The sequence below is a fragment of the Geotrypetes seraphini genome, chromosome 8 (assembly GCF_902459505.1).
Source record: "Geotrypetes seraphini chromosome 8, aGeoSer1.1, whole genome shotgun sequence".
In the NCBI taxonomy this organism is placed as follows: Eukaryota; Metazoa; Chordata; class Amphibia; order Gymnophiona; family Dermophiidae; genus Geotrypetes; species Geotrypetes seraphini.
Window position 1 is genome coordinate 99,381,959 of NC_047091.1, and position 21,990 is coordinate 99,403,948.

The 21,990-nt window shown below is 42.2% G+C and overlaps 1 protein-coding gene across 3 annotated transcripts in view; it reads left to right on the forward strand.

The window, feature by feature from the left end:
* PIK3R2 (phosphoinositide-3-kinase regulatory subunit 2) overlaps positions 1-21,990 on the forward strand; it is a 133,843-nt gene that overhangs the window by 33,311 nt on the left and 78,542 nt on the right. For all 3 annotated transcript variants that reach the window (XM_033956885.1, XM_033956883.1, XM_033956884.1), the window contains exon 2: positions 14,793-15,676. In XM_033956885.1, coding sequence (XP_033812776.1) covers positions 15,337-15,676 — 340 coding nt within the window. In that variant the 5' untranslated portion in view covers positions 14,793-15,336. The remainder of the gene's footprint in view (positions 1-14,792; positions 15,677-21,990) is intronic.

Genomic DNA, 21,990 nt, shown 5'->3' on the forward strand with positions numbered 1-21,990 from the left:
TCTAGGGGGGGTGATAGGTGGGTCACACAATCTTATTTAGATCATGCAGCCATAAAAAGATTGGGAAACGGTGGGCAAATTACCCAAGCTAAAAATCTGTACAGCTACATATGGAAAGCAAAACATTTCCAGCAGAGAACGGAAACCAGATGACTTTTCCCTCCACACAGGCTCTTCTCTTGTCAACTCACGCAAAGAGACAAATGCACTAAAGAATTTTAAAATGTCAGTGTCTGTGAAACGGCCACATGCCAGCCAACTGCACTGGCTCAGTAAATTAATTCTGAACTTCTGTGGGCAGCAAAATAACTCTTTGAGAGACAAATTAAGCCTGATCCATATGCAGAGCACTAAACCAAAAGGAATTGGAAAACATGAAAAGAGAATTACCAGAGTCCATTTGAGGAAGGAATTTCATACACTTGCTTATGGGAAAACACATTCCTCACTGATGAAGAAGGGGCAGAGCTGGGAGCAGATTTAGGAAACTTAGGTGCCAAATGATTTTAATAATGATCAAGTATAAGTTTGGAACTTGTCATATTTTAGGCACCCTTGTGACCCAGCTCTTGGGATTATTCCAGTCTTGAGAATCGATATTTGGATAGGAAGGGGAACATAAGAATAGCCTTACGAGGTCAGACCAATGGTCCATCAAGCTCAGTAGCCCGTTCTCACAGTGGCCAATCCAGGTCACTAGTACCTGGCCAAAACCCAAGGAGTAGCAATATTCCATGATTCCAATACAGGGCAAGCAATGGCTTCCCCCATGTCTTTCTCAATAACAGACTATGGACTTTTCCTCCAGGAACTTATCCAAACCTTTCTTAAAACCAGCTACGCTATCTGCTCTTACCAAATCCTCTGGCAACGAGATCCAGAGCTTAACTATTCTCTGAGTGAAAAAAATTTCCTCCAATTGGTTTTAAAAGTATTTCCCTGTAACTTCGAGTGTCCTCTAGTCTTTGTAATTTTTGACAGAGTGAAAAATCGATCCACTTGTACCCGTTCTACTCCACTCAGGATATTTTAGACTTCAGTCATATCTCCCCTCAGCCGTCTCTTTTCCAACTGAAGAGCCCTAACCGTTTTAGTCTTGCCTCATACGAGAGGAGTTCCATCCCCTTTAAAAAGATAACTAGTGCAATGTGCCACTATACTGCGTACACAATGAATGGAGAGAGCGTATTACATGCCACCTTACACCAGTGATTCTAAAACTGTCCTGAGGAAATCTCTGCCAGTCAGGTTTTGAGTCTATCCTTTATGAATATTCATGAGGTGGATGTGCATACACTGCTTCCTTGTATGCAGATAACCACATTGTGGTTATCCTCAAAACCTGACTGGCTGGAGTTTCTCAAGGATAGAGGATGTCCACAATGAATATGCATAAGAGAGATTTGCATATCAAGGAGGCAGTGTGGCATCTCTTTTCTTTCTCTCCCTCTCCCATGGGTCCAGCCAGCTCCTCTCTCCCTTCCTGTCCTCCTCCCCACAGGCCTGTCATCTTTCTGCCCTGCTTGTAACTTACATGCTTCTGCAGTGGCAACGAGTCACAAAGGCCAGCTCTGTGGCCTGCCTTCTGCAGCATCTCTACTGCAACTTCCTGTTTTGACCACTAAACAGGAAGTTGCATTAGAAGGGGCTGCACTACAGAAAGAAGACCACCAAGCTGGCCTATGTGACTTGCTACCACTGCTGTAGCATGTAAGTTATAAGCAGCTAAAAAGAGATGACAGGCCCGTGGAGAGATCAGGAATTGGAGCAAAGGACCGTTTTTACAAGGAGAACAAGACTTTTTACCAATCCCATGGATTGGTAAAATTTTTGTTTCTGCATCCGAAGTAATTCTGATTGCAGTGTTAATACAGATTTACAGCGGTAACATCGCTTTGAATCTATTGGGATTTAGCAGTTTATAAATTCTAGAGAAAATAGAATACTGTAGAAGCTCTAGAACAGCAGAGGCCTAGTTAGGAAAGGGGACAGGGGGACTATGCATTTGAAATAACATTTTTTTTTTTTCAGAGGTTGCATTGAAAGTCTAAAAATGCAGGTGACCATAGCAGCTTTAGGAGACATTTACTGTGAGAATATAGGGTGGTGGTCTTCATTTTATGGCCTGAAGAACCAGTGATACTTCCTATCATCCCTAGTTATGGTTTCTTGACTCTTTCCCCCAGTTCCCACACTTGCTGCTGGTGTCATCCCCAGCACACCTGCTGTGTGTGATTTTCAGCTCATTAATGCATGACTCTTAACTCCCGCACCATTCTCGCAGGGCTTTGTGAAAACAGCACTGGAATTTGGACACTGCATAGCTCAAACAGAGCCTTACAGAGCTGGAGGAGACCAGAACAGCTGTTCCAGAAGTAGAACTGGCAACAAGCCTCTAGAAGAAGGCAGAAGAGGGTTAGCAAACTGAGGGGAGAGCTGGCTTGGAGGGATAGGGTGGGGACAGGGTTGGTGGAGACTGACTGGTGGGAAAAACAGATGGGATGCAGACTGGCTAGAAGAGGATGTGTACTGGGGGAAGAGTGTGGCGGAAGACCAGTTAACAGAGAGTGTGAGGGAGCAGAATTAATTTGATTGTCCTGCTGACCACATCATAGTAGGGAGACACCTCCAGGCTGGCTATGTCTTTGAGGGGGACCTCATTTCTTGCCTAGAGTGCTAGCCATTTTGTCTAGCAATTGTCTTGGCTCTTCCAGTGAAGAGGGTTTTTGCTGCATTAGCCTCAGCTTGAGAAATAATGGCAATCTTGATGTAGGTATCCTGTAGCAATGGCTGCAAAAGGTAGAGCGACGAGAAACCTCCTCTGCCTGTAATAGTTTTAAGTATGACATTTTTAGGTGCCAATGAATATGTCAAACCAAACTCCCCACCCCCTTCCAGGTATACAAACAGATTTTAAAACTTAATTTTTGAAACCTTTCCATTAATTATCCTCATGTGTAAACCCTCAGTTTGTGTTAACTTGCATTGGAGTCTGAGGCTGTTGTGGCATGTCTTGTGTGCACAGCATAGAAGATTAAAAATTCCTTGGCATCCTTTACTGACCCTTGGCATACGAGCTGACTGGTTAAGAAAAATCACATGTGGCTTTTTTAGCAGGTCTTTGCAATTTTCTGCTAACTATTGCATTCTTGTATCTCGGACCCTTCTACACAGTTCAAAACCAGAGCACTCTGCCTTGCAATTGCTTCTTGGGAAAAGAAGCCTTGGCAGCATAAGAAGCCCTTTTTATTTTTTCCCACAGCTTCAGTTCAGAAAGCTGGGGAGAAGAGCGTCACTATTGCAGTGGCTGCTGCTGGCTCCACTATGAAGTAGACTTGCTGTACACGTATTGGTTAAGGTGCGGGGCTGTGGTTTTTGGGTTGTCTGGTCTCCCATTGTGCTGTAATGGTTATGTGAGGGTGAGAACTCCCCTGAAATAAAACACTACTTTGTTGGAAGGTGACCCTGTCATATACTGACTTTTCCCTCATTGCCCGGACATTATCTGTGGCAGATGAAATGCATGAAGTATGTGTGGTGGAACATCAAAGTGACTGAACTGTGGTGGGCTAAACCAATGACTGGGATTATGAGTAATGTTGCCATAGTCACGCTGAATGTGGCTGAGTTGCATAAAAAGAACATGACCCTGCTCAAGTAGTTCAGAGCGCAAATTGCATTTTTGCAGATCTATTTGACAGATAAGGAGCATGCAAAATTAAGATGTAAATGGGTAGGGTAGTGTTAAGTGAGCTGACAATGTGGGGTAGCCATTCTGCTTCCTAATGGTTTGCCCTTTGAGACAGAAACAGTCCTACAGGATCCAGCTAGACCAGTGGTCTCAAACTCAAACCCTTTGCAGGGCCACATTTTGGATTTGTAGGTACTTGGAGGGCCTCCGAAAAAATAGTAAATGTGTTAAAGAAATGACAATTTTGCATGAGGTAAAACTCTTCATAGTTTATAAATCTTTCCTTTTGGCTAAGTCTTAATAATAATATTGTCATTTATAGCTAAAGAGACACGTGATCAAAAAACTGTTTTATTTTACTTTTGTGATTATGATAAACATACAGAGGGCCTCAAAATAGTACCTGGCGGGCCGCGAGTTTGAGACCACTGAGCTAGACAGATGGTTATAACATTGGGCTTCTTGTATGAATGAAAGCTCCTTTCTAGCACGTATGCACTAAACACCTACTTAAGGTCCTTTATTGTGAACTTGGCTCTTAAACTGCTGGTTTTCTGGTATATCGATTGCTAGGGGAGATTTCAGTCTAGCGGCTGATTGACAGTTTACTGTCAATGTCTTAAAAGTGGAGAAGGGGTTTAAATTCTTAACATAAGAATAGCCTTACTGGGTAAAACCAGTGGTCCATCTAGCCCAGTATCCTGTCCTCACGGTGGCCAATCCAGGTCACCAGAACGAAAGAGTAGCAACATTCCATGCTACCAATCCAGGGCAGGTAGTGGCTTCCTCATGTCTGTCTCATGGGGGAATCTGCTGCACTTATGGCAAGTATTGTATCCAGGAGTGCTGGAGAATGCTTAGCAAGATTTAAAAAAGGTTTGGATAATTTCCCTTTTTTTCTAATTCTTCATTTATTTTTAAAACTATGATTGTGCGCAAGAGATGCTGCATTTACATAAAATATTAACATTATAGCACAATAAACTTGATAGAAATAATGACAAGACTTATTTCCCCCCACCCCTTTTCCCAATTGAACAACAATTCATAAAAATACTTATAAACAACCTATCTATACCTCTTAATCAGTGCCAAAACATATCCCCCTCCCCCCACCCCGGATGTGTATGATTTCCTCATTTATATAAATAAATCAATCCTTACAATATTTAGTTAATGGTTCCCAAACTTCCATAAATTTTTTTATAATATCCCTTCTGAATGGCCATAAACGTTTCCATTTTAAAGACATAACATAGGGATTCCCACCAGAATGAATAATTCAATCTGTCCCAATTTTTCCAATTCTTTAAGATAAGCTGCATGGCAACCCCCCGTCATTATAAACAAAAGTTTGTTATTTTTTGCCCTTATAGATGTTCCAAATAAAATGGTATCATATGATAGTTTCCTAAAAGAGAAGTTCATAGGCCTTTATTGAGATGGCTTGGGGAAATTCACTGCTTATTCCTAGGTGAGTTGTACGATTGTGGATTTTTCAGACATATGCTGGATCAGGCCCTGGCTGCTTCTGTTCTTGCCTTAAGTGTTGCAGGGTTAAAACTGTTCAAAGACAGTTAGAATCTTCTTGGCTTCCCAAATAGTTTAGATTGGTGGTCTTCACAAATTTTTAAGGTGGGGCTACTTTGGATTGGTGGAGCTAGAGGAGAGCTGCCAAATATCTTCCCAAGCGAGGCCACAACATTGCTGACTAATAGGTGTCAGTGACATCTACCCCAACGGCCCGCCTTCAAATTTTTTATTGTGTGTAGTCTCAGAGATTGGCATTTCCAAATGCATTCTCTTCATTTATTGAGAAATGCCGTGTCCTTCAAGCATGTGTTGTTGTTTTTTTTTCCCTTCTATCCACTTTCCCCTTTATCATGAGCTTATGTAGAGAGGCAAAGAGTACCAGAAGAAAAGCCAGGATGATGAGGGCTGCCCTGGCCCCCAGGCCTTGCATTGAGAACACTGGTTTAGATGTTTTTGGTTTCCCTCCTTGCCCCAGCCCCTGTAAGCCATAAGGAAGTGCTGCACCAAAATGTAGCAGCTTTTGTGTCTCATGTGTGGTGTGCCATTTTATAGTTTGGCATCTGGCCTTTCATGGCACCTACACACATATCAAACATCTATATGATAAATTTGTTTAAACTATTTTAAACAAGGAGGCTTGCCGGCGTGGGAGCGCACTCCGCCTCTCCCCCCACCCGACGAGACTACACTGAGCCAGTTGTAAGGCTCAGGAAGTCTCTCAGCACCCGTGTTTCTGTTAGTTTCTGTTTACTTCTTGTTTCTCGTTTGAAACTCACTTTGGCCACATCGCTGGACCCAGGAGCAGACAGGGAGGCTTGCCGGCGTGGGAGCGCACTCCGCCCCTCCCCCCTCCCGACGGGACTACACTGAGCCAGTTGGAAGGCTCAGGAAGTCTCTCAGCACCCGTGTTTCTGTTTACTTCTTGTTTCTCATTTGAAACTCACTTTGGTCACATCGCTGGACCCAGGAGCAGGCAGGGAGGCTTTCCCAGCACCCGTTTTTAGTTTGTCTCTCTTTCTTTTTGCTTTATTTGAATCTCACTTTGGCCGACATCGCTGGACCCAGGAGCAGGCAGGGAGGCTTGCGGCGTGGGAGCGCACTCTGCCCCTCCTCCCCACCCGACGGGACTATGCTGAACCAATAAAAGATTCAGCGCCTAACAGCACGCTGTCTAAGACGCTCATAGCACCTTTGTGAAGCGACCAAGAAACGATCCACCCCCATAACACTATCAAACGTAAAACCAACTGAAAAACAGCAGCCAAACCACCAAAGACCCTTCTACCATCTTTCACCAACCACCAAACAAAAAAAAATAAAAATAAAAAAAACCCAAAATGAAGCTAACCTCACGAGCCCAGCACTTCATACTGTTAATCCTTCTTTTAACCAGCGGGAAGACAGCAGCAAATAACCTTCTCCCCACATCCGCTACAGATATAAATAAATCTCTCTTCCAAAATAGGAGAACATCAAGTGACAGAAACTCAAACCTACAATCTAACACTCTACACTCCATTACCACAGCATGGGGAAGAAGACCAACACACACTAAGACTAAACCACACCGGCACACCAAATCACTTATATATCCAAACACAACCCACAACTATAACACAGAGAAACCCACACTCAAATGTGCCTACTTAAATATCAGAGCGCTAGGTCCAAAAACAGAGCTTATAAAAACCTGGATAACACAAGAAAACCTGGGCTGTCTTTTCCTCACAGAAACCTGGCTAACCTCCGACTCAGACCCCAGAATAACTGAAGTCTGCCCACAAGGATACAAAATTACAGTAGTCTGCAGAGAAAAAAAAAGAGGCGGAGGCCTAGCAATCTTATTCAAACAAGATCTAACCCTTAATATAATTGAGAAAACATCTAACCCGAACATGGACCTTTAAGCTTGCCAACTCTCAAGCACCACACTAAAAGACACACTAAACTGCATGCTCTGCTACATAGCACCGGGAAACTGGTCTTTAGCAAGAACCGAAGTGGAAGACTTCATATACCAAAACTCACTAATAGCAACCTACAACCTACTCTTAGGAGACCTAAATCTACACCTAGATGATCAATCATCCAAACAAGTAGACAACTTTCTCTCATTTCTCAAAGCCTTATCCTTCCAAATGCTAAATCCACAAATAACTCATGAAAAAGGCCACCAACTTGATATTGCAGTCTTCATGACCCACCAACCATCCTTAACAGAAATTCATACATCTAACGGAACATGGTCCAGATCCATCTGGTCAGACCACTACACCTACACTTTCAACATCAACTGGACCAAAAACAACAAAAAAACTATAACAAAACTCAATAAAATAACATATACCTCACGCAAACACATTGAACCCTCCATATTCTGGTCTAAAATAGATGAAACTATTCTAGAAAACAACCCCGAGGACTTCATCTTACATTGGGAAAGACTTTGCTTCAACACCCTTGATGATTTAGCCCCACTGCAAACCAAATCCAGACCCAGCAGTAGATCAGATAAATGGTTTGACTCCGAACTGCTACAACTCAAAAGACAATGTAGACGACTAGAGAGAAAATGGAGAAAATCGAACTCGGATCATACAAAATCCGCCTGGAAAAAAATCAACAAACAATACAAATCACAATTAAAGGACAAGAGAAAAGCACACTACACCAACCTAATAGGCACTGAAACCCAAGACACCAAAAAACTATTCCAAATTCTAAAAACCCTAACCGACACCAAACCCTACCTGACCACTAACAATACTACCCCACCCCCCTCTGCCACTCTATTAGCAGAACACTTCCAAAATAAAATTACCAATGCAAGAGCTACCCTCAATGACACCTCTACCCATCCTAACGAATTCACAATTCTCCCCATAGATAGAGATTCTACTGCAGCAGATAGAATATGGTCTCAATTCCCCAACATACAATGGCCTAAATTCAACAAATACTACAAAAAATACAGCCATGCATCCTGTGACCTCAACAACTGTCCACCATATCTCCTAAAAACATCCAGCACAAAATTCCGCGCTCTTCTTCTAAACTGGATACAAATCTCGCTAATAAACGGCCACTACTCTACCAACCTCAGTGAAATCATCATCACCCCGATCCTCAAAGACCCCAAAGGACCGGTAGACCAAACAGCCAACTACAGACCCATTGCCTCTATTCCACTCTACGTCAAAATAATAGAAGGACTAGTTGCCAAATTCCTCTCCAAGTACCTAGAAAACCATAACATACTCCATCCACACAATCCGGCTTCAGAAACAACTTCAGCACAGAAACACTACTAGGATCTCTATTGGACACAGCCAGACAACATCTCAGTACAGGAAAAAAAAATGATGCTCATACAACTAGACCTTACCGCTGCATTCGACTTGGTGGACCATAACATTCTACTACAAATCCTGGATACAATAGGTATCACAGGTAAAGTATACACATGGTTTGAAGGATTCCTTAAATCAAGAACCTATAGAGTAAAATCAGACAAACAAAAATCTGAACCTTGGTCAAACCCCTGTGGAGTTCCCCAAGGATCCCCTCTATCCCCGACTCTCTTCAATCTCTATACAGCCTCCCTCAGCTCTCACCTGGACAAACAAGGCATAACCTCCTACAGCTATGCCGATGACATTACCATTCTCATACCCTTCGATCAACCTGAACTCTCCATGACGAACACAATATACCAAACACTAAAATCAATAGCAACCTGGATGAAAGATCACAAACTGAAATTGAACCCAGATAAAACGAAATTCATCCTTCTAGAAAACAACAAAATACCAACCATAACCAACATTGAAATCAACGCAATCAACTACCCCATACAAACCACTCTAAAACTGCTAGGAATAACTATCGACAGATGCTGCACCATGCAACCGCAAATCAATAAAACAATATAAAAGTCATTCTTAGTCATGAGAAACTTAAGACAAGTTCAGAAATTCTTCGAGAAAACTCAATTCCAGCTCATAGTTCAGTCCTTAACACTAGGCCTACTTGACTACTGTAATATCCTCTACCTCCCATGCCCTACAACCATAACAAACAACTACAAACTATCCAAAACACAGCACTAAGACTCATCTACTCATTAAAGAAACATGATCACATTACAGAAGCATATCTCCAATCGCACTGGCTTCCAATCCCAGCAAGAATACAATTTAAATTCTACTGCCTACTATTTAAGACTTTATACGGAGATAGTCCAAACTACCTGAATAACCGCCTCATCCACAACACCGCAACCAGACATAGGAAAACTCACACCCCATTCTCATACCCCCCAATTAAGGAGGTCAAACGGAAAAAACTATATGATGGCCTCCTGGCCACTCAAGCAGCCAAACTAGACAACCAAATCGCCAATCTACTGACGGCATCCCTTGACTACAAGACTTTTAGAAAAGAAATAAAGACCATACTCTTCAAGAAAACTCTGAAAAAAGAAATAATACCGCAAATCTCAAACTCCACCTCTCACTAAAGCCAACTACCCCAAACAAATAACCTTACCCATTTCTTACTCTTTTTGAAAATGACCAATTTTTTTTTTTTTTTGTAAGTTCTTGTTGTAATACATCTTGGATAATTCTTTTGTAATCCGCCTTGAACTGCAAGGTAATGGCGGAATAGAAATCCCTAATGTAATGTAATAATGTATTTCAGGCATGTGTTCATGTATGTACCTTCGCTATGCTTGGCAGTTTTTTGTGATGTAAACCGCTCTCAACTGTAAGGTATTGCAGGATATAAATTACCGTATATACTCGAATATAGGATGAGATTTTTGGGCCCAAAAATGGGAGGCTCGTCCTATATTCGGGTCATCACCGCCCCCCCCCCCCCCCCCCCAAATTGATGCAGGCCTCTGAAAGCTGGGAAAGGAGAGATCCTTCCTGGCCCGGCTGATGCAAATCATTTTTTAACCCCCCTCCCTCCCAGAACCTTTTTAGTTATCCCTGTTGGTCCAGCGGTGTATGGGTGAGTTGAAGGAGGTGCTCCGACTCACTGTTTGGGGCTCGCGGCACACAGGCACACAGGAGAGAGCTTTTCAAGCTCCCGCGCGGCCCTGCACTGCTAGTAGAATGGCTGCTGCCAGGTCCCTCGAGAACTTATTCTGCTAGCAATGCAAGGCCTCACAGGAGCTCGAGAAGCTTGCTCCTGCGTGCCTGTGTGTCCCAGTTGGCGAGTCGAAGGAGGTGCACAGGGCAGGAGCGCGGTCCTGCCCATACATCGCTGGACCACCTGGGATAGCTAAAAAGGTACCGGGGGAGGGAGTAGCAGAAAAGGTAAGCGGGGGTGGGGGGGGTAAAAAAAATGATTTGCATCGGCCTGGCCTACCACTAGACCACCAGAGGTGGAAGAGAAGATGGGACATGGTGCAGAGCCTAGCAGGGAGGGGGGACAGGATGCAGTGGTGCAGAGCCTGGCAAGTAGTGAGGGGGGCTAGCTGCATAGCCTTGCAGGGCAGGGAGGGAAGGGGGCTAGGTGCAGAACCTGGCAGGGAGGGGGGCTGAGTGCAGAGCCTGGCAGGGGAGGGTGTGAGGGAGAGAATACTGGTGCAGATCCTGGCAGGGCATGGCACTTGAATATTAAGCCCCCGTCTTATATTCGAGTCAGCCATTTTTCCTCCTTATATTTGCTGCTAACTAAGATAAGTGCTTACTGGCATGATACTGATATTTATAAAATGCATAAATTTGACCGATGAGGAGGCTCTCTACAGTATACTCAAAATATACATGAAATAGATAATTCGAGTGTAGCTCTGAGGTCAATTGAAGAATAGAAGAATTTAAGAAATTTTCAAGATTTGAATGAATAATGAAGTTATCTATTGAAGCATATTAGCAATTTGGAATAAATCAGACAATAATGTTTTTGTAATCTATTTTAGGAGTGTTGCCATTTTTGAAAATTAAGGGCCTGTTTTACAAAGTCGCGCTAGTGGCTGCAGTGTGGTAACGGCCCCAAAGCCCATAGAGATTTAAAAGGAGTCGAGGCTGTTGTCACGCAGCTTTGTAAAACAGGCCCTAAGTTATTATCTTCACTCACAGCTATTTATTATATATAGCACTAGCTGATGCCCCGGCGTTGCACGGGTATTTAATTATAGCAATAACACTGTAAATGGATTCAAATAAAGATACTTTATAGTGGTGAATGAAATTATTTTTTTACAGCTTTATAAAAAGTACAATATTCAAATTATAATGTGAAATATTTGACAAAATGAATACAATACAACTAACACAAAACTTGATTATAAACAACATTTTTAGTTTCACCTCCAGGAGCAAGAACATATAAATTCTTGGGTGAAGAGACCCCCAGAACATAACACCCCAGTTAGTGAGGGATCTGCATACCAAGTTTCGTTCAAATCGGTCAAGCCGTTTTAGATTTACTGTGAGAATGGCAGCTGTTTACATTTTTTCCATTGACATGAATGGGTGAAATCTGATGTTCTGTTTGTAGCTCCGCCCACATGTGCAGGTGGGCCGCGAGACCCCCAGGACATATCACCCCAGGTAGTTGGAATTACTGTGAGAATGGCAGCTTTTTACATTTTTTCCATTGACATGAATGGGTGAAATCTGATTTTCTGTTTGTAGCTCCGCCCACGTGTGCAGGTGGGCCGCGAGACCCCCAGAACATATCACCCCAGGTAGTGAGGGATCTGCATACCAATAGACGGACACCTATCCCTATCTGCCCACATATCCCAAGTAATCTCCACCTCCTTCTACTACCTTCGCCAACTGAAAAGGATCAAACCCTACATCTCCACACCTGACCTCACCCAACTCCTCTACGCATATGTCCTCTCCAGAATGGATTATTGTAACTCCCTATTTAATGGACTAACCAAAAATAATCTCAAACGCATCCAACGGGTCCAAAATGCAGCCATCCGCCTCCTACACAACCTCAACTACCACGATCCCATCTCCCCAGCACTCCGTGCTGAACACTGGCTCCCAATTAGCCAGCGCTGTGCTTTCAAGGCCCTGGCAATTGCCCACAAGAGAATTCATTCCACCACCCCCTCCTACATAAAATCCAAGCTTCCCATCTACAACCCCACTCGCACCCTCCGCTCAAAATCGGAGATACGCCTATGCACCCCCCCCCCGGAAGGTCCCTCCTCACAGAAACTGCCCGCAAACGATCCTACAGCCACTTCATTCCACACCTCTGGAACCAACTCCCTCCCCAACTCAGACAACAGAACTCACTATTAACATTCCGCAAATTGGTAAAGACCCTCCTCTTCAACTAAAGATCACCTCTGTCTCTCCCCCCCCTTAAGCTCCCCTCTCTCCTATCTTCTCCCTAAATTTCAGTACAGTCGTCTCTTAGTCTATCCTCTGACAAACTGTACCTAATCCCACATAACTGTACTTAAACTATACAACTACCTAATCTCACATAACTGTACTTAAACTAAACTACTTATATTTGAACTCTACTCTTAAATTGCTGTATTGCCTGTATTTAAATCACATCTCAGTCTTGTAAATCCAATCATTCAAACCTGTTGCACTTCTTATATGTCTAATTACCCTCCATTGTGTATGTTCACTTGTAGACCGTTCTGAGCTACTGGGAGGACGGGATAAAAATCTAAATAAATAAATAAATAAATAAAATTTGCGTTCAAATCGGTCCCACAGCTTTTTACATTTTTTCCATTGACTTGAATGGGTGAAATATGATTTTCTGTTTGTAGCTCCGCCCACGTGTGCAGGTGGGCCGCGAGACCCCCAGAACATATCACCCCAGGTAGTGAGGGATCTGCATACCAAGTTTCGTTCAAATCGGTCCCACAGCTTTTTACATTTTTTCCATTGACTTGAATGGGTGAAATCAGATTTTCTGTTTGTAGCTCCGCCCACGTGTGCAGGTGGGCTGCGAGACCCACAGAACATATCACCCCAGGTAGTGAGGGATCAGCATAGCAAGTTTCGTTCAAATCGGGCAAGCCGTTTTTGCGTTGGCAGCTTTTTACATTTTTTCTATTGACTTGAATGGGTGAAATCTGATTTTCTGTTTGTAGCTCCGCCCACGTGTGCAGGTGGGCCGTGAGACCCCCAGAACATATCACCCCAGGTAGTGAGGGATCTGCATACCAAGTTTCGTTCAAATCAAGCAAGCCGTTTTTGCGTTGGCAGCTTTTTACATTTTTTCCATTGACATGAATGGGTGAAATCTGATTTTCTGTTTGTAGCTCCGCCCACGTGTGCAGGTGGGCCGCGAGACCCCCAGAACATATCATCCCAGGTAGTGAGGGATCTGCATACCAAGTTTCGTTCAAATCGGTCAAGCCGTTTTTGCGTGATCGCGGCACATACACACATACACACACACATACCTCCGATTTTATATATATATATATATATATATATATAGATTTATCTTTGTATAGTAAACCGCTACAACTGCATTATCCAATCTCTTGCACTGTATCCTACTCTTTTTAAGTCTCTCGCACTGTATTTTCACTGTATAAATATCGCTGCTGTAGAAGTACAGATTCCTGCACTGTAATTCTGCTTTGTTTTCTGCTGTATTAATACCTATGCTAAATATGTACAGTCCCCTGCATTGTAATTTACTCTCAACTGCATAATACATTCCCTGACATTGTATCTTCGCTGTATATGTACAGTCTCTTACATTGTAAACCACTCTGAACTGTTTGTGGTATTGCAGTATACAAAAATAAAGTTGTTATTATTATTATTATTATTGATTTTGCCCTTTGATTATACACATCCAGGGTGGGTGGGGAAATACTTTTAATTTAATTTATTGTTGATTGCAATTTTTGTGTGTATAAAAGGGGGGGAAGAGACATGTATTTGTTATGAAATATAATTTGATTGAATTTAAATGCTGTTTAAAGTGTAAAATGCCTGTATAATATGTTGCACTTATTGTTAGCTTTAAAATGAATAAAGATATTTTTTTTAAATGAAAATTGCCCCAAGCTCTCTCTTGTGTTCTGGGAGCAAAGGAAGAGATGAGAATTTTCAGGTTAAAATCCCCCATTCCTGATTTTTCATGGCTTATTTTGCAGTTGCAGAGTGTGAGTGGATGGGTGGGTGGGGGGAGTCTTCCCATGGCACAAGCCAACCAGCAAATTTTGAAAGTGAAAAACCACTTAAAATAGTTCTCCCGTGCTTCTATGATGTATGCCAATACCAGCACGCTCGGAATCATGTGCAAATTTCTATTCTAAAATAGAAAACAAAGCAGCAGAAAATGTTCTCATGCTTCTTTGTGGGGTGTGTTGGTGGGGTTTTTTTTTGTTGTTGTTTACTTTGGACACATCAGTTAGTGTGTCAGTGGCTCCTTATCCACTATATTACTATATTTGTACTCCTAATATATGTACCTTGCTTACCAATAAAAATATTTACAAAAAAAGAAATTTTGAGTGTAGGTCTTTGGGAAACTGTCCCATCTGCTGATTGATCCTTATCTATTCTCTGTCCCTCACTTTGTATTCCTTTCCTTTTTTTCCTAGGTTTTCATCCTTGACTTGCAGTTTCCTGGTAAGATCTGAAGTTTTGTCCAAGCAGTAACATCGTTATCCATCCAGCACTGGGCCTTCAGCAGCGGTTACACCCGTGGAGAGAAACCACAGCACTTGCTAGCACCACGTCTGTGTTTTTGAAGAGTCCCAAGGAATTTTCAGATATTCAGACATACATACATATATTTTTTAAATTTTGCTGCATGCAAGTTCAGAACTTTTGGATTATGTTTGTCGCACTGTCCCTCTGTTCGATCATTTGGTTAAACAGAGGCTTCAAATTAAGAAAAGGGGGCACCTAAGTACATAGAGGACGGGTTAAAAAAATTTTTTTTTCCTCATCTTTTTTTCAGTACTCATTTTTGGACTTGGACAAGTAACTTCTCCCTTGATTCTCAAGGCATTGTACCAAACTATAACCAAAATGTTAATTAGAAAGTAGCTTTAATTACTTTTATCTGTTTAAACACTAGAAGGGTTCTTTTGTAGCTAAGCTTAACTCACATTAATCCATCCCCCACACCAACCACAGAACATGTCATCCATGGAAGGGTTTCAGTACCGCACGCTCTATGAGTACTGCAAGGAGCGTGGAGAGGACATTGACCTCCAGCCCGGAGACCTCCTGACTGTGAGCAAAGTGACTCTACAGGCCCATGGGCATAAGGATGGCGATGAGCAGAACCCCCACTTGATTGGCTGGATGTCGGGAGTTAACGAGCGCACCAAGCAGAAGGGGGATTTTCCCGGCACTTATGTTGAATATGTGGGACCCGTAAGGATGTCCTTCCCAACCCACAGACCTAGGGCACAGAGACCGCTACCCGCCACACCAGGAGCCAGCATGCCCAGAGCAGACTCATCTGAGCAGCAAGGTAAGAGATATATATATATATATATATTTTTTTTTTTTTATATATAAATACTTTTTTTAGGTGCATTTTTTAAAATTTTAACTTATGTGGAGAAAAAAAACATTTTCTTAGCACATTGTTCTAACTTCTAGGTTGCTGCTTCTCCTAACTCCTGCCTTCTAGTTGCTGATTTAATGTACTGAAGATTTGACAGCCAAATGCATTGTTCTGTTCCTAAGACTTGAACTATTGTGGGGCTTAAAGGGGTAGGGGTGAATCTTCATCTAGAGCAGTGGATCGCAAACTGTGTGCTGTGGTGAGATTCTGGGTGTACTGTGAGACGCCGATGAGGAGGAGAGGTGCAGGCATTGGCCGACTGCTTACAGAACGTGCCTTTCGCAGCAAGAGGCATGTCATGTAGTCAATCAGCTGGCGCCTCTCCTTCAGCACCCTCCCACATGCATAGTGATAGTAGGCTCAGGGCTCCGTCTGGAGGACCTCCGCATATGCGTGGACATCGACATGACATCATACATGCACGTGATGTTATCGCATCCAACATTCACGCTTTTCTGCATGCCCTGCAGCCGTGGCCCCGAAATTAATGTGCCATGACTACAAAAAGTTTGCGGGACACTGATCTAGGGAGTATGGACCATATACTAATTAATCTAGATCATTTGGGTATCATGAATCTGATGTTTTTGTGCATAGGTATGTGCGACTCATAAATGGAAGATTAGATTAGATTAGATATTTCTCAGCACTTAATGTCTTGTCAGCTATGCAGTGGAAAAGCTGAGGGGTACCATTGTTGAGCTGTGTTTAGGGTATCAGTTGACCTTAATCTGGTCCTGCTTTAAGTGAACCATTGGCTTCTTCCTTCCCCTCCTCCATTAAATTTATGTCCCTAACCTGTTGGCTCCTAGTCCAAGATCATCCTAAATAAACTCTACAGTCATAATCATCCAAAAGCATTTGAAAGGTGGAAGTGATTAATAATGGCTGTAGAAGGTAAAATTGGACATCATAGTTTTACCTGCAAAACATGCTTGTCCCCTCCCTGAATGGCCACTTCGAGTTCTCGGGGCCCAATTTACCAGGCACGAGCGAGCTTTCGCGCTCCTTCCCGGTGTAGAGCTGCTCTGTGAATGGCTGCCACGAGTTCTCACTCCTGTCTTAGTCCATCCCACCAGGCCATAAAGCAGGCCCAGTGGAGACCTGCAACAAATCCGGGAGGGGGCGGGTGGGCGATGACCTGAATATAATTCAAGACTCCCCATTTTTGGGCCATTTTTTTAGCCCAAAAATCTCATCTTATATTCTAGTATATACGGTATGTGATGGGACTGTGGAATGGCTCGAGGGTTTTGGATCTCTGTATTTCAAGTCTTATCTTTTTTGGATAGGGCTCTAGAGCCGACACTTGGATTAGTATTTCTGCATCATTATGATGAGGGGAAAGTTTCTTTTGCTAAGCTGTTTCTGACAGCGGTTCGCCTTGTACTGGCTGCCAGTTGGAAAGTTTCAAGTTTTCAACTTTCAAGTTTTATTAAAATTTGATGAATCACTTAATCTAATACAAAGCGATGTACAAGTCTAAAAACATATAAAGACGTTTGTCAATTGAGGGAGACAAGCTCATTACACTTCCCCCTCCCCATTTGTGGTTTCCCTACTCGCGATTTCACATAATCGACATTTTTTTGGGGAGGGGGAGGAGGGAAAAAACCCCCATATTTTTGTCTTCCCCCCAGCATCCTGGCCTTACCTGGTGGTCTAGCTGGTTTTCGGGGCAGGAGCGATCTTCCTACACTCCTGCCCCGTGCAGATAGCCATTAGGAAATGGCTGTGGGGAGTTCCCGTAGTCTTTCGAGAGACTATGGGAACTCCCCACAGCCATTTCTTAATGGCTATCTGCACGGGGCAGGATCGTAGGAAGATCGCTCCTGCCCCCAAAACCAGCTAGACCACCAGGTAAAGCCGGGATGGCAGGGGAAGGCGGAAGGGAGGCGGGGATGGGTCAGGGAAGGCGGAAGGGAGGCGGGGATGGGTCAGTGCTGGATATTCGCATTTTTTTGCCATTTGCGGTCCGGCTCTGCCCCTATCACCCGCGAATAACGAGGGAGAAGTGTAATATACACCGAACAATAGACAAAAAACAGATCCTAAAGGAAAAATGGGGGAAGAAATACAATATATAATAGTAAAGGAGAGCAAATAGGGGAAGAATGATAGGGAGGGAAATGACAATACTAACAGTCTGGCTAAAATTAAAAAAGTGAAAGGCGATGGCTTCCGCAACCGAGGGCGTTATTTGGATTTTATAATATAGCCTCGCCCAAACCCAGGGGAATGTCTGTATTTATCTCCAGAGCCCTTTTGATGGGAAAAAAAGCCATCCTCACCAACTGGCTCTCCCGTGATCCCCCGTCATATGCACAATGGAGATCCCTAATGTTAGTGCACGCAACACTGGAGAGACGCATGGTGGGAGACTTGACTCTTGGCCCGGGTCGCAAATTTTGTTAGGTGTGGGAGCACTTCTGGCAGGACCTCACACCGCGTGCTCGCAGTAGACTTTTGAATCTTTAAGATTTTATTCCCACTCTCAGCTGTTGGACTGGCCATGGATTCTTGGGGAGGGGGGAAGGGAGGGGAACTGATTATATTGTTGAAAATGTTATTTCCTGAATGGTACTACTGTTTGTATTTGCTTCTTCCTACTGGAATAATAAAAATCATTTAAACATTAAAAAAACAAAAGTGATTAAATTCTAAAATAGATTAGCAGTTAAAAGCATCTCTAAAAAGAAAGCATTTCAACTTGCTTTTGAATCTGTCAATACCTCCCTTTATATATGTTGGTAAAGAATTCCACAATTGTGGAGCAACGACAGAAAAAATGTATTGCCTCCGGGTATTGATAGATTTCAGAGTTGGAATAACTAGCAAGTGTTGGTTGTTAGATCTGAGTGATCAGGCGGGAATATAGGGTATTAGAACGCGCTCAATAAAGGCTGGGGTTTTATAGAGTATTGATTTAAGTGTTAGTAGGCAGATCTTGTCATTTATTCGGTGTACTACCGGAAGCCAATGAGATTTTTCAAGAAGTGGGGTGACGTGGTCAAATTTTTTTGCCTTCCATATAAATTTGGTGGAAGCATTTTGAATAAGCTGTAACCATCTGATTTCTTTCTGAGGGATTCCTATGAACAGAGCATTGCAGTTGTCAATTCTAGATATGAACAAATTAGACGATTGGTAGTCTTTATATAGGCTGACAGCCTGGAAGTATCATAGGATGGGGAGCTTCATTAGGAAATGGCAATGTCAACCAGCAGCATTAATTCCCCCACCTGCCCACCAAAACCCCAAAGAACTGAGCAACACGTTCACTCTACAATTTTCTTCCACTCTTCATTCTGTATATGATAGCTCTTGGTTGTATTCTTGTGCTTATTGCTTAGGCATTTTTCACAGAGGGTCTGTTTCTAGCTTCCCATTGAGCGCTGGCGCACAGTTCCAGTTCCTGCGGCCTCTTGCATGGTTTTGGAAATAAGAGTTTCGGTGTACTCTGAGGTAGATTGGATTTTGAAGATTGAGGGGGGCTATGTCTTTTAGGAAGCTATTCAGCGCTGTGGTCCCCCCGTGATTCAGACTTTATTGAAAAAGACCCTGGCTACTGTATGGGTTTTTTCCCTGGCACAGTTCACCTTAAGAAAGTAAATCGGTTTTTGTTTGAAAAGCTGTTTGCCTCTGGATTTTAGGGGTGGTCTAAGGCAAGGGCAGTTTGCTCCTTGGAAAGGTTGGGGCACCTCTCTGTCAGCTTTGATTGCCTTGCTTATGGAACTTGTGCTCAGCCTATAGGTGCACCCATGGGATGAGATCCAAAATAAACCCTTATGAGCAATGTTCCCTCTAATTTTTCATAGGCTTTGTGCGCAAAAAATTTCATCTGTGCACGTTTTAACGAAAAACGAAATTTGTGTGCACTATAAAAATGATTGCCAGAGGGCCCGGAGTTCAGTTATGTGCATTTATGGGCAGGTCTTTGAGTTTAGTCTGAATTAACGAAAACACAATGTAATTTTTTGTTACACTTTATGTAACATAAAGTCTCATTTCAATAAACATAAATTATGTTTCTTGGAAATGTTTCATTGAGCGCTACCTATAAATAAGGTATCATTGTACTTTATACTTAAAATTTAGAAAATAACAACAATTTAGTTTTCAAAGTTTTTCCCTGCGATCTTTCATATTTATCCAGTCCGAATAAATTCTGTCAAGATCTGTTGAGCCTCCATCTTGAAGGTGACTCTTAACACGCATCAGCATTTCAAAATGCTCTAAATGTAAACGATTCCTTTGTTTAGTCTTCAAATTGTTCATTAGACTAAAACCACGTTCACAATCTGAACTAGATGCTAAGAAAGTGGCACCAATGTCCATCAATTTTGTTAAATCTGCAAATTGATCATTCTGAAATGCAAATTTCGTCATATCTGGAAAGCTGTTTATCAGATTGCTTTTAATTTTTTTCTGCAAAAAGGAATTTAAAGTCATTGTATTGCTGAATAATAACACTTTCCTCTGGAAGAAATTGTTTATACTTTAAACAAAGAGATCTGATATGTCCATTTCTGAAGTCAAAGTTGCTGTACAGTCAAAAGCAGACCATTCCTCAACTTCATTTTCAGGAAATCTTTCACCCAGATGCAAACATAGGATGTTGATGAAGATTAATATGGAATTAGTATCCACTGAAACTTTTTCTCCAGACCTCATCCTGTTGTCAAGAAGACTGTTGACTTTATCACTCCACTTAATCTTGTCGCCTAAGTATTGCATTCGAAGTTGTTCAATTTACCCTGTGCAAGCTTCCAATGATGTCAAACCACATTTTTGAAATGCCATGGTTAAGGAAGCCAGTTCTGATAATACATCATTCAAAACTTCAAGTGTAATATGAAATTGTTCACTGTTCAGCTTCTTATAGCAGTACTTTGCAATAGGATCATTATCTTTGTCTTCTTCAAAATATTTTAACAGGGGATCATAATTTCGAATAATTGCTTTAAGAGCAAAGTGTCTAGATAACCAGCGCACTTCATTCAGAGGTCTGAAAGCAATTGATTCACATTCAGATGCATCTGCTATTTCTTGAAATTTGCATCGTTTAGTAGAAGACCGACAGAACACCGTATACACAGTTCTCATTACAGTTTCTACTTCTTTCATCAATTTTACTTCTTTCCATGAATCAGAAAGTCCCAAATCTTCCTGATGTGCAACACAATGTTGCTGCACTAAATGTGGAATGTCTTTTCTCAGCTGTGCTGCAACACCATCTATTTTGCCCAACATAACAGAGGCACCATCAGAGGTGAACATAACCATTTTATTCAGGTCAAGTTCATGTTTCCTATAGAATTTCCTAATTGCTGTTACTATTGATGTAGCATCACATGCTTCCAATTGTAGTATCCCACCAAATGATGTCTTATACTCATTTGAATTGACTGACCGATACTTAAAGTAGAGTATTAAGTACTTGTTGACAGAAATGTCTGTGCTTTCATCATCAGTTAACGTATGATACGTTGCTAATTTAATGTCTGCCATACGATCATCTTGCACGATGCCATTGATAATTCCAAGAAATTCAAATGCATAGTTTTTGCTTCTCCAGCTATCAGGTATACTAACATACTTCGTCATGTGCTCATTGATATCTTGAACAGAGAGCATTGAGATATTCATCTTTATGGCCAGCACAACACTGTCAACAAGAACCTTAATTTCATCAGCACTGGAACGCTTCCATTCATTACTAATTTGCCTGTTTTCTTTTTTGGTTGAGCTTTCAAGCAACATGTTAACCAGTCCCCCTCTTAAATTCGGATTTTTACTTCTGAGTTTCCTAATACTGTCAGTATGAGATTTACTTGATAGATGGCGTTTCAGAAAGTCCAGTTTCCAAACATCATCCCATATTTTTCCAGTAGAGAATTTTCCAGTTGCTTTGGCATCTTGACAGTAACAACACACAACTCCATTGTCTTCCTCATAGGTAAATATTTCACACAGTTGAACACGCATTGTATTTCGAGATTCCGGTGTCTCCGTTTCAACAATTTCTTCAAGCCATTCAGACCTAAAAGCTGTTGCAGCTCTCTTGCATTTTACACTTTTCACCATTCGCGGTTTAGACATTTTAAGAGTTATATCTGGTTGCAATTTAATAAACGAATACAGTTATACAACTGCAGTACCACGCTGCACACTACGATTCCATGAAATAAACAATATGGCGGAACTTCAGGAAGTCA